This window comes from Simochromis diagramma, unplaced genomic scaffold (assembly GCF_900408965.1).
Source record: "Simochromis diagramma unplaced genomic scaffold, fSimDia1.1 OVJJ01000387.1, whole genome shotgun sequence".
NCBI lineage: Eukaryota > Metazoa > Chordata > Actinopteri > Cichliformes > Cichlidae > Simochromis > Simochromis diagramma.
In genome coordinates, this window is record NW_024387152.1 from 3445075 (window position 1) to 3458997 (window position 13923).

Below are 13923 nucleotides of genomic sequence, written 5' to 3' on the forward strand. Positions count from 1 at the left end.
AAACAGAATAAAGAAGCATTGAAAGAACTCGTTTATTTTCAGGGCCGAGGTCAGCAGTTGTTAGAGATGTTAGCTCTTGAAGCTTCGTGCGGAGCCGAAGTTCTTGTGCTTTGTAGAGCAGCCCCTGTCTGAAGACGCCTGTGAAGCAAAGATAAGTGCATTGTGTTTGTATTTGGACACACCTGACTCCAGACAAAGACACACTCCTCCCAGGGTCAGTGGATTAGGGTTGGAGTCGCAGTTTTAGAAGTATTAGGTTTCTCTGAGCTGATGATACATTTGCAGTTCATTGTGATTGATTTAACCAAGCTTTACCTGTGTGTCAGCTGATGCGAATAGAGCGCCTCTGTTTGTCGACCCACACCGTGATTCCATTTTCTGCTTCCTCCGTCTCTAAGTTTGCCTCTTTCCTGTAAAAGTACATACAAATAATCTTAACACAGTTGAACTACCTGATGCACCACTGCCAAAACATCACAAACACCCGCCTGTGGTCTTCAGAGACAGTCTCCTTCTGGTACAAAATCTGGTTCTTGCTCCAGAAGCAGTTCTTGTGGTGATCGTAGACCGCGTTTAGCTGAAGGTCGAGGCTGTCGTTTGGAGTCTGTGGTTGAGTACAGATCAGTCGTTCAAAGTGGAGATACTTCAGCCTTTCTGTGGTTTCATAAGTGAATGCTGACGACATACCTGTGTACAGTTCAAAATACTCCGCTGGGTGCTGGACACAGTGGCTGTGTCGTGGAGGCGACTCCAAGGTTCCTCAGTCTGGGCGATGTGAGTTGGTTTATTGTATGTTTTTTTCTGCAGGATAAGAAATAAGACTAATTCCAAATTTCCAAAGAAACGATATGCATAGATTCCAACTTTCAAACTTATTTACATTTTTAAGCATAGAACGACATCCACGTAGAATGAAATCTTACAAATGGTTTTTATAATTCTTATTTGTTTAAGTTCAATTTTTAATAACTTCATTAGATAACAATAACTAAGTGCACTAGGTAACATGCTTTGAAATGTTTTACAGTGTATTTTTAAATACTGCATACCTAGATTTAATTTACTTCATTTATCAGTTACCTACATATCAAGTGACATTATAAGGATTAGGTACCCGTGTCCAAATCTACTTTTCAGTCCTTAATTATTTATCACACTGTTAAGCAGTGGTTATACATAATTTCAGCAGGGGAATACTAGGACTGTGTGAGTCACTCTGTGCCACCGTGTTCCCCGGTAAGTTAAAAAAAAAAAACCCATGTCATTAATATTTTAAAATGACAATAAAAGTAACAAAGGAGCCAAATAATCTGCTCCAATCCAGACAACAAGATATTTATTTGCTCCTCTGGCTCTGTACTTCTGTTCATTTCAGTTAAAAAAAAAAAATAGATAAATAGATACAACAATTCTGATGTTGAAATTAAATATTTTATGTTAGTACTAAAAAATCTATGTGTGAGATGTAAACAGAGATTTGAGGAGTAAATGTGACCTTCTCATGAAAACAATTAGGTCCAAAAGAAAACACTAGTTGTAGCATCCCAGTTTTTCAAAACAGACCAAAAAGCTTTGTGGAACAGAGTCCTTTAGACTAAGAAAATAGGAAACTTACAGGTGTCAAAACACTGGAAGTAAAGAACAAAAATATAATGTGTTAGAATATTTATGTATATATTTATACTTATATTTATAAGGCCCAGATGGTATTCTTATTAAAAAGTAACACCTTGTAATACAGCCTGCAACTAAGGGTGTAATTCCCCCAGTGTAAAGTAAAATTTCAGTATAGTTTTTGTGAAATCAAAAACATCATGTACACTTAATAATATGTAATTACTTTCTTTCTTCTTTTTACACCATATTTATCATGCAAAATTTGGAAATATCGTTAGTTTCTCGGCGAAAATACTCGGTACTTACTCACTTCTTAAAATTACTCACAGTATAACTTGTTACTTCTTTCCTAAAAAAAAAAGTGTTGCCCTTTTACAAGTAAATTACACCCTAATTTCATAAAAAACAAAACAACAAACAAAGCAAAACATAGTACACTCTTAATAATAAAGTGCTACTAGTGTAAAAAGTATATTTTGGTATAACTTGTTGAACACAAAGCATCAATAACGCCTCCCGGAGGTTTCTTTAGGAGATAAAGTTATAGTTATTAAAGCTAACGCACCTGCTGCGGCCTGTAGCCGCAGAGAGTGAGGTCGTTTTCTACCCTCGGAGAGGGGAAAGGATCCCGGTTTGACATATTTAGATCTACAAACACTGGTCCATATTCCTTTGTTTGATTTTTTCTTTTTGCGGCCTTTAAACGACTCTAGCTAAAGCAAGACGTTTACAACCCGGTTTCTCAGCAACAGCAAACTTCCGGTTAAACCTTTCACAGGAAAACGGTGATCGTTAAAAGGTAACTCGGACTCAGAGTAAAAACACCAAGCCAATCACATCCCAGAGTGTGAGAGGGAAGCCGCGCCTCCAGCACCTGAGGGCGCAGGTCAGACCTCTTCTCCTTCGTCTCCATCACTTCAGCACCGACAGCAGGTGACCATGCAGCCCGGCCTGACACACCTGAGCCACTGCCTGCTGTGGCTGCTTTTTCTGCAAACCTCCGCGGATCTGCCCATGTGCAAAGAGGTGAGGCGAGTCATATTATTTATTTATTCATTTTTGTGATTTCAGTCATTTCTAAATCACCAAGGGATTTATTTCATGCGTGTGCTGCGACAAAGCAGCTGTATTTATAATTCACTCTAGTTCTGGGGGTGCAGACAGATGCTGGTACATGTGCTGTGTGCTTCAGACTTTCAAATATATGAAAGGTTGAAAGGTTGGTCTAGAAAACACACATATGTTTGATGTAACACATGTTCAAGTGAAATGCTGAATCACTCTTTAAACTAAAAGCAAACACTAAAATGAGCACAAACAGCAGTTTGTTTGAGCAGTTTGTGAGATTGAACATATGTTTCCCCTTCAAGTGTTTAAAGTACTCCTACACTTGTTTTACTAGAGGTCCCACATACTACACAGCCTGCTCGCTCTCTTACAGCCTCCATATCTGTGGTCAGTTTGCATAACAGGAGTAGCTTGAGATAATACTCAAACCACTCCTTTTGATCAGCACACTTTGCACCATATGGACCTCTAAGCTTTTTATTTCAGTTTCAGAAAGCAGTCCTGCTAGCTGCTCCTTTCCTCTCTGTGACTCTTGTTTTCAGCCCAGTTTATTTCACCATGTGGCACAGCGGTCATAATGTCCCGTTGCCCTGGTTTCCCTGTGTTTGTTTAAAGAGGGCAATTAAGCAACAGCACATCTCCAGTTCGATGCATTTTTACATCAAATCCTCCCACCCAGGACCTGCATTCACTTGATACCCTAGCACAGCTAATGTTGCAGCTCTAATTCAAAAACACAAGGATGGAGGAGTGCAGCTGCTGCTGTGCTTCTGTTAACTATTAATCCCATGAAGCTGTGTGGGTGTAGATTGGCGTGGCAGATGACCTTCCTTGGAATATCACATCCTTTTATTGACCAGTGACCAAATCTCCAGTTTACGCTCTGTGCCTGCTGTGTGTTCCTGCCTTGTTTCAGTGAGGTTAACTTAAATGTTTTGTCTCCTCCCAATTTACCTCATTATGGGTGGGACTGTGTTTGTCATTCGACTGAGAGCTTTTGTTGTCTTCAAAGTTCTTCGAGAACACTTAAATCAAATGTTTACAAAGGGACCGGTCGAATCAGCATCTCTCCTCTCAGCTGAGTAAACCCTTAAGGCTGCAGAGAAGCAGCAGTATCCTTGATAAGCGTGATTAAAATAACAGTTGAGACGGGCTCCTGGGCAAATATTAGCCTCCGCTTTTATTTGTAAAAGAGGCTGTCCTGGTTTGGGGAAAAGATTCCTGAAGTATAAGGCAACCTGGAATTCTTGTTTTTTTAAAACAAGGGTGCAACAATGAGTTTAGTGTTCCTGTGTGTGAGGAATTTACATGCTGAACATGTGAGGAATCAAAATGGGCAGATAAACTGCAAAATAATCCTTATTTGCATTTGCATTTTTTTTTTTTTAATTTACAGTTATTATTCCCACTTCCGGCTGTGCAAGTTATCCATTGTGTGCTTTTATGTCCAACTGTGTGAAACTCACACCTGTGTTTCATCCCTGCAGTCAGATTATCACTTTGAGTACACAGAGTGTGACGTCCTCGGGTCGAGATGGAGAGTTGCAGTTCCCAACAAAGCCGACATATGCACGGGCCTCCCAGATCCTGTCAAAGGGACTCAGTGCAGTAAGCAGTAACCTACTTTTATTTCAGGCATTTTCTCCAAGTCTTCAACCTGCACAACAGATACGCTCACTGTCAGGTGCACATCTCCATTCTCAGCATGTGCTTTGTCTCCTTTAAGCGTTCTCTTGTAATGAGGGGGAGTATCTTGATATGCAGTCACAGCAGTGTCAGAAATGTGCTGCGGGCACCTACTCTCTGGGCACCAGCGTGGCCTTTGACGAGTGGGACAGCCTGCCGACTGGTTTTGTCACTCACGGCGTGATAACGAATGAGGGGAATGACCAAACGGATTGCTCCAAGTTAGTATTCACAGTACCAAGCCCCCTCCCTCCTCCTGTCAAGATTTATCTGATTGATTGAGGCTCTCTGTATCAATTTTCAAAACCTTTTTAAACTGTTGCTGCTTGGTGATGTTTTTGCAGCTCAACCTGGACACCAAAGGGTGACTACATAGCCTCAAACACAGATGAATGCACTGCGACGCTGTCCTACGCCGTGAACCTGAAACAGCCTGGAAGTCTGTCCTTTGAATATTTCTATCCTGACACCAGCATCTACTTTGAGTTCTTTGTAAGGATTGTAAATGACTGCTGCTTCAGCTGACACAGATCACCTTTCGGTGTGAGTATTTGGTGAAATGTTCTCGTCTTCCTGCAGGTTCAGAATGACCAGTGTCAGTCGACAGACTCTAACAGCCGGTGGATGCGGATCTCAGAGAGCAGCTGGAGCAAATACACGGTTTGTCCAGGAAGCAGTTTTAGCACTTCAGTGCACTCAAGGCCAGCCCTGGGGAATTTTTGAATAAATGAATGCCCCACTCTGTCTCTGTACAGGTCGAACTAAATAAGGGCAACAATGTGTTGTACTGGCGAACTATAGCATACTCCCTGCAGGGCAGTGCTGTCAAACCTGTGCTGCTGAGAAACATTCAGATATCAGGTAAGATAGGAGTGCAGCAGGCCTAAACTTTTCCCTTTTCCCACCAACACGTTGTTTCTGTTAATGATTAACTTTTTTTGGTTTTCTCCAGGGGTGGCCTACACATCAGAGTGTTTCCACTGTAAACCCGGCACCCACAGTGCAAACCCAGGGTCCGCACGTTGTACCCCCTGCCCCGCTGATACCTACTCCAATAAAGGTGCCACTACTTGCCACGAATGCGAGGAAGATAAATACGCAGGTATGCCCGTTTGCTTATCTCTGTCCAGATGGAGTAAAGCGTTCTTACAGACTTACAACTGCTACGTTCCACACACATGCAAATGCAGCAGTTACTGCTTAGTGGTCAAGTTAATCTTTTCTCTGGACTTAAATGTGTGCTGTGCGTTTTTCCTCATCCAAAAACATTTCCAGTCGTCGGTTCAGCGAGCTGCAAACCGAGACCTGCATGTACAAGCAGTGACTACTTCTACACCCACACCCCCTGTGACTCTGAGGGAAAGGTAATGATACGTGGAAGTAGAGCTCCTGCTGGCTCAGTAGAGGTTTTTCTTTAAAAATCGCACTGGTGTAAATGTTAGGCTTCATTTAACATAAATGATCTGATTGAGCTGTAACGCTGCCACTGCTGCCTCTTCTTTTTGTGTATTGGTGTGTGTCTCAGACTCAGCTCATGTACAAATGGATCGAGCCTAAGATCTGCAGTGAGACTGTCGAAGGAGCACTGAAGCTTCCCGCGTCAGGGGAGAAGCAAACCTGTCCGCCATGCAACCCGGGTTTCTTTGTCTCCAACTCCTCCACCTGTGAGCCCTGTCCCAGCGGATCCTTCTCTAATGGCACAGGTTAGAGCCACTCCGCTCCTTTTTACTGTGTTTTACTGATGTCGGCCTTATAGTTTTATTTCGGCCTTGATCATGTGATATTAAAAAAATAAGGCAATCATGTTAATAGTTAGTTACATTTTTAGACAGCATGAGAGGAAATGTCATAAGATTTAAGGTGGTATGTCTAATATTGTTGACACTAATGACCTAATATCCTGATGTGATTTTCCACTGATTGCTCAGTTTGCACCGAGTGCCCTGCTGGCACAGAACCGGTGGTGGGCTTTGAGTACAAATGGTGGAACACGATGCCAGCCAACATGAAGAGCGCCGTCTACAATCAAGTGTTCAGCGACTCTAACCGGCGTACTGGTGAGAACCTTAATATTAGAGAATGAGGTGTAGGTGGCATGGTGGTGCATTGGTTAACACAGCAAGAATGGGGTTTGAATCCAGTCTGAGGCCTTTCTGTGTAGAGTGCGCATGTTGTCCTCCTGTCTGCATTGGCTTAGTTCAGTATTCTGGTTTCCTCCTGTAGTCTAAAGATGTGTGAATAGTTGTCTGTTTCTGTGATTTAACCCTGTGACAAATGGCTGACCCTTTCATGATGTACTGATGATCTCTTACTATGGGTGAATAGACATATTCATTAACTTGTGGTGAGGAACTTCTCAAAGTAGAAAGATAGCAAAGTGATTAAACAGCCTGAGGCACAGATAATAATTTGCTAGTTTGCAAACTTTCCAAGGCCAAGAATGAAACCTGCACATCAGCTTCAGAAGCGTATGTAATGGTTGAAGTGAATTGTGTAATAGATCCTTAGTTGTAAGTAGGTTAGAGGAATTCATTTAAAAATTAAACTAGTTTGCTTTGGTTTCAAAAATTATCCACAGTGAGTTTATATGTTTGCATGTGTACGTTGCTGTTGGGATAAAATATATCTTACAGCTTTTATCTTTTGTAATGGCAGCGTGGGAGGTGGCTGGAGAGTATATCTACACCACCCCCGGGGATCAGGACACAGACTATTTAATGCTCACGCTCAGTGTCCCTGGATACAGGTGAAGTCAAACAAGAACTAAACATAAAAGTTTCTCTTCAAATTTGAGCTTGAGTTGTTAAAGACGTCTAATAAAACGCCGCTGGTTTTCACAGGTTGCCTCAGTCCATGGTCAAAGACGCTGAGAGGAGTGAGCTATCTCGCATCACCTTCGTCTTTGAGACCATTTGTACAGCTGACTGTAAACTTTACTTCCTGGCGGTGAGGATGGTGTCACAACGTTTTTGTAGCATGACTCCTTCAGGATGTATAATGTGCACATGAATAAATGAATGAATGTGCTTTTGTTTCTGTAGGGATACAATCAGTGGAACAACGATGTGGTGGAGCATTGGAATGGCAGAAACCACAAGCAGTCATACTCCTACTTGATCCAGAGCAACAGCACCGTCAGCTTCACCTGGACGTTTAAGCGAACAGATGGCACGGTGAGATACAGACACGCATCCCACCTACTCAGGTTGATTTATTTCCTTCTTAGCAAATTCATATTTCAGCTTCAAAAGTAAATCCCTATTTAGACCAGGGGTGTCAAACTCATTTTATATTGAGATCCACACAGTGGGTAATTTCATCTTGAGTTGGGTGGACCAGTGAAACTACAGCACTGCCTGATAACGCCAGCATGGCTTTTTGGGCATATGTTTTAAAAAATAAATGACTAAAGTACTCTTTGCACTGTAGTTAAAAACAGAAATTTACTGTTAATTTACAGAAAATGTGCTTTTTAATACAGGAAAAAATCTGGACCCACTGTTTTTAAAAATAAAACGAAATAAAATAAAAAAGGGTAGAAACAGGAACTTCACTGTTATGGTTTATTTCTTACTCACCTGTTTACATGTTTTATGCTCGGCTCTGAGAGATTTCTTTGTCGGTAAACTGTACTTCTGTAAAACTGACCTAAATACAGAGAAACGTAAAAAATTATGTTTTCTTTTTTAATATTCTAACACCATCCAGTGGGCCGCATTGGACTCTTTGGCGGGGCCATTTCTGGTCCCCGGGCTGTATGTTTGACAGTCATTATTATTTTCAGTCATCCATCTCTCCCTCAGTCAACTGGACTTTTTAAGTTATTCCTTTTAATGTGGAGTAAATGAATAAATAAAATCAGAATACAATAAAGTCACTAATGCACTTCATGGTTATCAGTTCAATTATTCACATTTAGATGAATAAAATAAGAGCATCATATTAATGTATAATTAAGATGTTGGAGTTTTTACGGTCTTCTGTTTGGGAAATGCTTCAGAACTGGATCGTACTTAATTATCTTCTTTTATTCCTCCTCTTCTACTACTACTGCTTCCTCTACTCCCCATCTTTCTTCTTCTCAACCTCTCGCTCGCACCCCTTGCACGCACACCCAACCTTCAGCCATAAAAACAACGTGTCAGCTTTTAAAAGTGCAGCAATATTCAAGGTTTAAATTTACCTGCAGAGAGATTTGACAGGAGGGCAAGAACACAAAGCAATAAATACTGCAAATAATATGTTTGCAACTGTCTGTCCATGTTTTTAATCTTAACTGGAATTTGCTGTGACAACCTGCTGCAGTGTCATGTTGGCTGTGGTTGATTTGTTGAGAACTTTGTACCGAGTCTCTAGATGGCAGTCTGGAGCTGTGCGTTCACTTCAGTCTAAACGACCTTTGTTCTCTCTGTTCCTTCTCTCCGTTTTATACTGACTATAAAATAGAGCTAAATGATAAACTGCATTCCTGTTAAGCAGGGCGCATTTGTATTTCTATTCCCTCAGGAGAGGAACTACAGCGCAGATGTTGCAAAGATCTACTCCATCGTCATCACCAACGCCATCGGAGGCGTGGCCACGAAGTGTCGCCGCTGTGCTCTGACGTCTGTTAAGGCCGGCTCTGCCTGTGTTCTCTGCCCACCGGGACACTACATGGTCAACGGGACAGGAGCGTGTCAGAAGTGCCCGCCAAACACCTTCATTAGGACTGATCAGCCAGTTGGGGAAGCTGCTTGTATTCGGTGTGGGCCAAACACAACGACAAACAAGGTGTAGAACAAAACCCTTTCCGAAAGCAGCACATGAATGTGTCCAGGTGCTCACTTTTTTAGTATTCCATTTTTTTGTGGAATTGCAGCGTGCAGAGGGATTTAAAACCATTAAAAAAAAAGTAATTTGGGGCATGAATGAGGAAAGAAACTATAAAACAGGCTTTCTTTTCTTTTTTCCATTTCTTTTGGTATATCTCACAATAAAACTACACAAATTAATCCCACATGCTCAAACAAAACAATCACTTTACTGTCTGAAATCCACAAGACCCAAAACATTGACGTCTTTTATTGTGGAAAGTGATTTTTCTGTTTATTCTGTGATTTCATGTCTGTTGAGCTTCTGTAAACTATCCAAGACGCTCTTTATTCACTACCATCAAAGAAAATTAGTTTATCGTTAATTTGTAAATATGTAAAGAATTTCACTCAAGAAAACAAATCCTCAAAAGACAGTGATTCCTTAACTCTTTAAAGCCCGAACCATGAAATAATTGCTTGAAAATTCTACTTTTTTTTTAATGAAATTAAATGTTCATTTGCATATATGAATTTTAATTTGTATAATATTTGCTAGATCTGGCATTTTTTGGGAAATTATTCCTTAAAAAATGTTTTGTGCAAATTTATTTCGGTTTTTCAAAGGGAAAAAAATCACACTGATGATACAGAAGGGTCAGAAACAGAAAAACGAAGTATTAAATATGAAATACTTGGCTCTAAAGTAGAAAAGGAAATCATATGTCTCTGTCATATACATGCCAGCTATAATAGTTGGCTTTCCCACAGACAGAACGTGAGGTGTTTCTCTCAGTGTATGATGTGTGCTGACACGCTCACCTCGTCCTTCAGGCCTATACAGCTTGTCTCAGTGACTGCATACTGGATTTGCGCACAAGCAAAGGAGCGCTGCTGCACTACGATTTCTCTCCTTTGGCCAACGTCACCAGCGTCCATAGCAGCCCCCGCTTCACCAGCAAAGGCCTGCGGTACTTCCATCGCTTTAATCTGGGCCTGTGTGGGACAGAGGTGAGAAGGCAACCGTCCAAGTGACGTTTCTTTTTTGCAGAACTGCGTTTGACGTGCATTTTAATCTTGCTGTGTTTCTCTCACAGGGCCGAATGCCAGCTTCCTGTGTGGATAACGTAACAGAGAGTGGGAGAGAGGTCAAAGGTTATGTCTGTCAGTCCACTGTGGTTCCCTCTGACATCAGGAGTCAGAGCCTTGTGTCCTCACAGCCTTTCCTTATTGGTGACTCACTCATTGGTATGAACTGAATGAATAGGTTTTTGGTTTTTGCTGTAAATACAATGAGACACTTGCAGGAGTTTGTTAATCATTTATTGAAAAGTGTGTTCAGATAATAATTAAGCTGGCTGTGAGGATTTGCATTTCTCCTGCTCCTCAGTGTTCAAGGTCATCGGTGCTCCAGAAAAGCAATTTCTGGACATTTGCTGTCAGGATTAGCACAGGTCTTTTTATAATTAATTAATAAATTAATAACCCTAAAGATGCTACTAGAAGTGTTTCAGCTACTATTTTTGAACAGTGGAGTGTTTACTCTGCTGGAGTGTAGGGCCATAATTGTGCATTTTTAAACATTTCATAAATTTTTTAAATGAAGATTTCAATATTCACTTATAGCTACATGCAGATTCCTTAACCCTCCAGCATATAGTTTCATGCTTACATGACTAAAAAGTCCCTTGCTTGATTCAACGTCTCACGTCTTTTAGCTCTATGCAGCCTGCTACAAGGTATCAAATATACTTTACTTTGTATATCTAATATATCATAATGGCACATGTATTCCAATTCCAAAGGTGTAACCACTGAGACGACACTTGGTAACATCTCTTCTCCACAGTGGATGTTCCCTGCAGCATTGGGCCTGCCCGATGTTCTATTCTATTACAAGTAAGTGAGCTCACAGCTATTCATTCATTTTGTTGATCCATGTAGATGGTTCAGTAGTAAATATTCATTAAAAAAAAAAAAGAAGCTTTGATCATCTTTTAGAAATTAAAATGTAACAGAGAATCAAGAGCACTTTAAAATTTCTCACTTGGCGTGTGCTTTTGATGTTTCCAGGTCCAGTGACGCAACTCAGTCTTGTCAACAAGGCCGGTCAGCTACAGTCAGGATGAGATGCGATCCCACAGTGACCGCTAAAAATCGCATCATGCTGCCAAGGTGCTGTAAACAAAAACCGAGCTCGACCTTCGACCTGTCTAGTGTCGGCTAGCGACTGCTTTGTTGACAAACAGCAGCCGTTTTTTTTGCACTAATAGTTGTCACATTCAGAGCTGCAGACAGAGTGACTCCCCTTAGATCGTTTTTAAAGCCTCTGACCGTCTGTCTTACTTTCTTTTCCTCCACAGTAACTGTTCAGAGGGGACATGCGATGGTTGCACTTTCCACTTTCTGTGGCAGAGCCAGCATGCGTGTCCACTCTGCACTAAAAACCACTACAGAGAAATCGTCAGTGCTTGCATCCAGGGAATACAGGTAATGCTCCATACCCGCAGACATACTGCCGAAAATCCTCCTCTGCGTCAGATCCATCATCACATCTTTCCACATTTCATGTTGTTTTATGGAAAGATATAATTAGAAAAAAATATTTTTTGTCGCATTGGATTACAGAAAAAATATTTAGACATTGATTAAGATAAGAGATAAAGTGCACTTTTCCTTGTGATTTAAAGTGAAGCACAAGCATCTTTTATGGAGATTAAATGTCAGTTCAGCATAATGTGAATTACAATTTCCAGCAGGTAAGATGAGAAGACTGATAGCGCTCAGTTTAATATAAGCTCACTCTTCCAGTGTGTCCAGTTAGCATACTGCTTACCATATCTCAAGCTCATTCATCAAAAGTCTAGTTTTCACTAAATGCTAATCTCCTGCTGCCTGTAGCTAACTGAACAATATGAGCCTGATAGCACTCTGCTTATCAGATCTCTCCACCAGAAAGCATAATTCTCAAGACAGACGAGGGAGGAAAGTTGGACTAAATGCTCGTATGTGTGTTTCAGAGAACCACCTATGTGTGGCAGCAGCCTGTGCAGTGTTACGGAGGACAGCCGCTGCCTGCACAAAAAGTCAGCGCTTGCGTGACTCTGGATTTCTGGCTCAAGTTTGGTGTTTCCACTGGAGCCGTTGCTGCTGTGTTGCTCATCAGTCTCATCTGTTATTTTTGGAAAAAGACACGCAAGTGAGACTATCACACTCTATACTTCCTGTAGTGTTTATAGAACAGCTGGCACATCCAAACCGTTAAATACATCAAAGACAAAACAGAGAACAAGGTGCTGTTCCTGTTGTCTCCCATCTGCAGGCTGCAGTATAAATACTCCAGGCTGATGATGACCTCTGGGGGTAGGGAGTGCGAGCTGCCCACCGCAGACAGCTGTGCAATAATGGAGGGAGAGGATGCAGAGGACGACCTCATGGACCTCACCAAGAAATCCTTTTTCACCAAAATTAAGTCTTTCTCACGCGAGGTCAGTAACCCCCTCATTCCCGTTCACATTGAGCTACTTGAGCTGACTTACCTTGCTTCATGTTGCCATCAATATGTTTCCAGAGAACATCTGACGGATTCGACTCGGTTCCCCTTAAGTCATCATCTTCACGCCAGCGACTAGTAGAGGAAGACTCTGATGATGAAATTGAGCAGATCACTCTACCAAGGCACAGAGGAAGTGTTCAGATGTAGACGTTTTAGCTACAGAGCGGCTTTTTCTGTCAGAAAAAGTTAGACTGTTGATGCATGTTAGTTAATAAGATATTTGCATTACTGAAGAGAATGTAGAGACATAATTTTGAGGATGTCTTGAAAGTTTTTAGAACTAAACAGAGACTGAAATATTTGTTATTGGTCCAAAAATGTAAAGACTGAGAATTTGTTTGTAATTATCATCCCCCCATGAACATATTAATCCATTTCAATGGCTCTCAGTTCAACACAGAGTCACCTTTAAAATCCTTCTATCAGTTTATGAAGCACTTGCTCAATGTCTACAACCCGATTAGCTGTCTCAGACCATCAGGGGGAGATTTTTTTCCCAGAATTAGATCCAAGCTTTCATTTCTTGTGGTCCTATTCTGTGGAACAAGCTGCCTACTGATGTCTTTTACAATTATTTCAACATTCACCAAGATACTCAATATCTTTTTATTTCTTCCAAGTTTACACCTGGTAACTGTGTGTGTGTTATTTTAGTTCTTTGCAAAGTTTGTTTTGTTGTTTTTAATACCTTAAGGCATAGTAGACCTTTTATGTTAAGTGTATTGAGTTTACATGTAATGAAATGTTCTACATAAATAAAATGGTCATTGCTATATTTTTATGTAGTGTTGTTTCTCAGTTGAAATACAATATTAGCATCCGTTTGGGGGATATAGTGTATTTTTAAAGCCCAGGGTGTTTTCATGACGTTGTAGGATCCAAATTTATTTAGAACCTGTGTACACGTGACCGTGTATATCTTTTCTCCTCTTTTATACTTGTTTTTTTTTTGACATCTTGTTCAGTTGTAAATTTATATCTGTTGAGTGAGTTATATTTGCCAAAGTTTAACATTTTCTGCTGTCTAACAACATATGATTATGCTTTACTGTAAAGTAAATGCATTTTCTACATTAAAGGTCTCTCACCAGGACGTGACCTCTGATGCTGCCTTCAGGTACTTTTTTAAAGCTCACTTCACAAATAAAAATAAATAAATAAATAAAGTGGTTGTTGGTTTAAGGACGATAATTATCGTGTACATTT

The 13923-nt window shown here is 40.8% G+C and overlaps 2 protein-coding genes across 3 annotated transcripts; one reads left to right on the top strand and one right to left on the bottom strand.

Moving 5' to 3' along the window:
• Positions 1–40: 40 nt before the first annotated feature.
• cunh1orf194 (chromosome unknown C1orf194 homolog) lies at positions 41–2551 on the bottom strand. 2 transcript variants are annotated; one of them, XM_040047412.1, is made up of 5 exons: positions 2492–2551; positions 688–801; positions 489–604; positions 316–410; positions 41–138 (listed from the first exon to the last, which is right to left on the bottom strand). In XM_040047412.1, the coding sequence occupies exons 1-4, from the start codon at positions 2528–2530 to the stop codon at positions 323–325; spliced, it is 357 nt and encodes a 118-aa protein (XP_039903346.1). In that variant the 5' UTR covers positions 2531–2551; the 3' UTR covers positions 41–138; positions 316–322. The 2 variants fall into 2 exon arrangements, with proteins under 2 accessions (XP_039903346.1, XP_039903345.1); XM_040047411.1 differs by lacking the exon at positions 2492–2551 and adding an exon at positions 2183–2366.
• elapor1 (endosome-lysosome associated apoptosis and autophagy regulator 1) lies at positions 2486–13867 on the top strand. Its single transcript, XM_040047400.1, has 22 exons — positions 2486–2643; positions 4173–4293; positions 4412–4592; positions 4716–4863; positions 4951–5031; positions 5127–5232; positions 5324–5473; positions 5647–5735; positions 5897–6074; positions 6300–6428; positions 7027–7117; positions 7212–7317; positions 7413–7544; positions 8878–9141; positions 9996–10172; positions 10259–10409; positions 10967–11060; positions 11235–11336; positions 11525–11651; positions 12182–12360; positions 12484–12649; positions 12733–13867. Exons 1-22 carry the CDS (start codon positions 2557–2559, stop codon positions 12862–12864), a joined length of 2991 nt encoding a protein of 996 aa, XP_039903334.1. The 5' UTR covers positions 2486–2556; the 3' UTR covers positions 12865–13867.
• Positions 13868–13923: the final 56 nt, after the last annotated feature.

Coding starts and splice junctions, on each gene's coding strand:
- cunh1orf194 (XM_040047411.1), bottom strand. CDS start 2,257: ATGTCAAACCGGGATCCTTTCCCCTCTCCGAGGGTAGAAAACGACCTC. Junction 605..687: donor GTATTTTGAACTGTACACAG/GTATGTCGTCAG, acceptor ACTCAACCACAG/ACTCCAAACGACAGCCTCGA. Junction 411..488: donor ACTGTCTCTGAAGACCACAG/GCGGGTGTTTGT, acceptor GTACTTTTACAG/GAAAGAGGCAAACTTAGAGA.
- elapor1 (XM_040047400.1), top strand. CDS start 2,557: ATGCAGCCCGGCCTGACACACCTGAGCCACTGCCTGCTGTGGCTGCTT. Junction 2,644..4,172: donor ATCTGCCCATGTGCAAAGAG/GTGAGGCGAGTC, acceptor TCATCCCTGCAG/TCAGATTATCACTTTGAGTA. Junction 11,652..12,181: donor CTTGCATCCAGGGAATACAG/GTAATGCTCCAT, acceptor TGTGTGTTTCAG/AGAACCACCTATGTGTGGCA.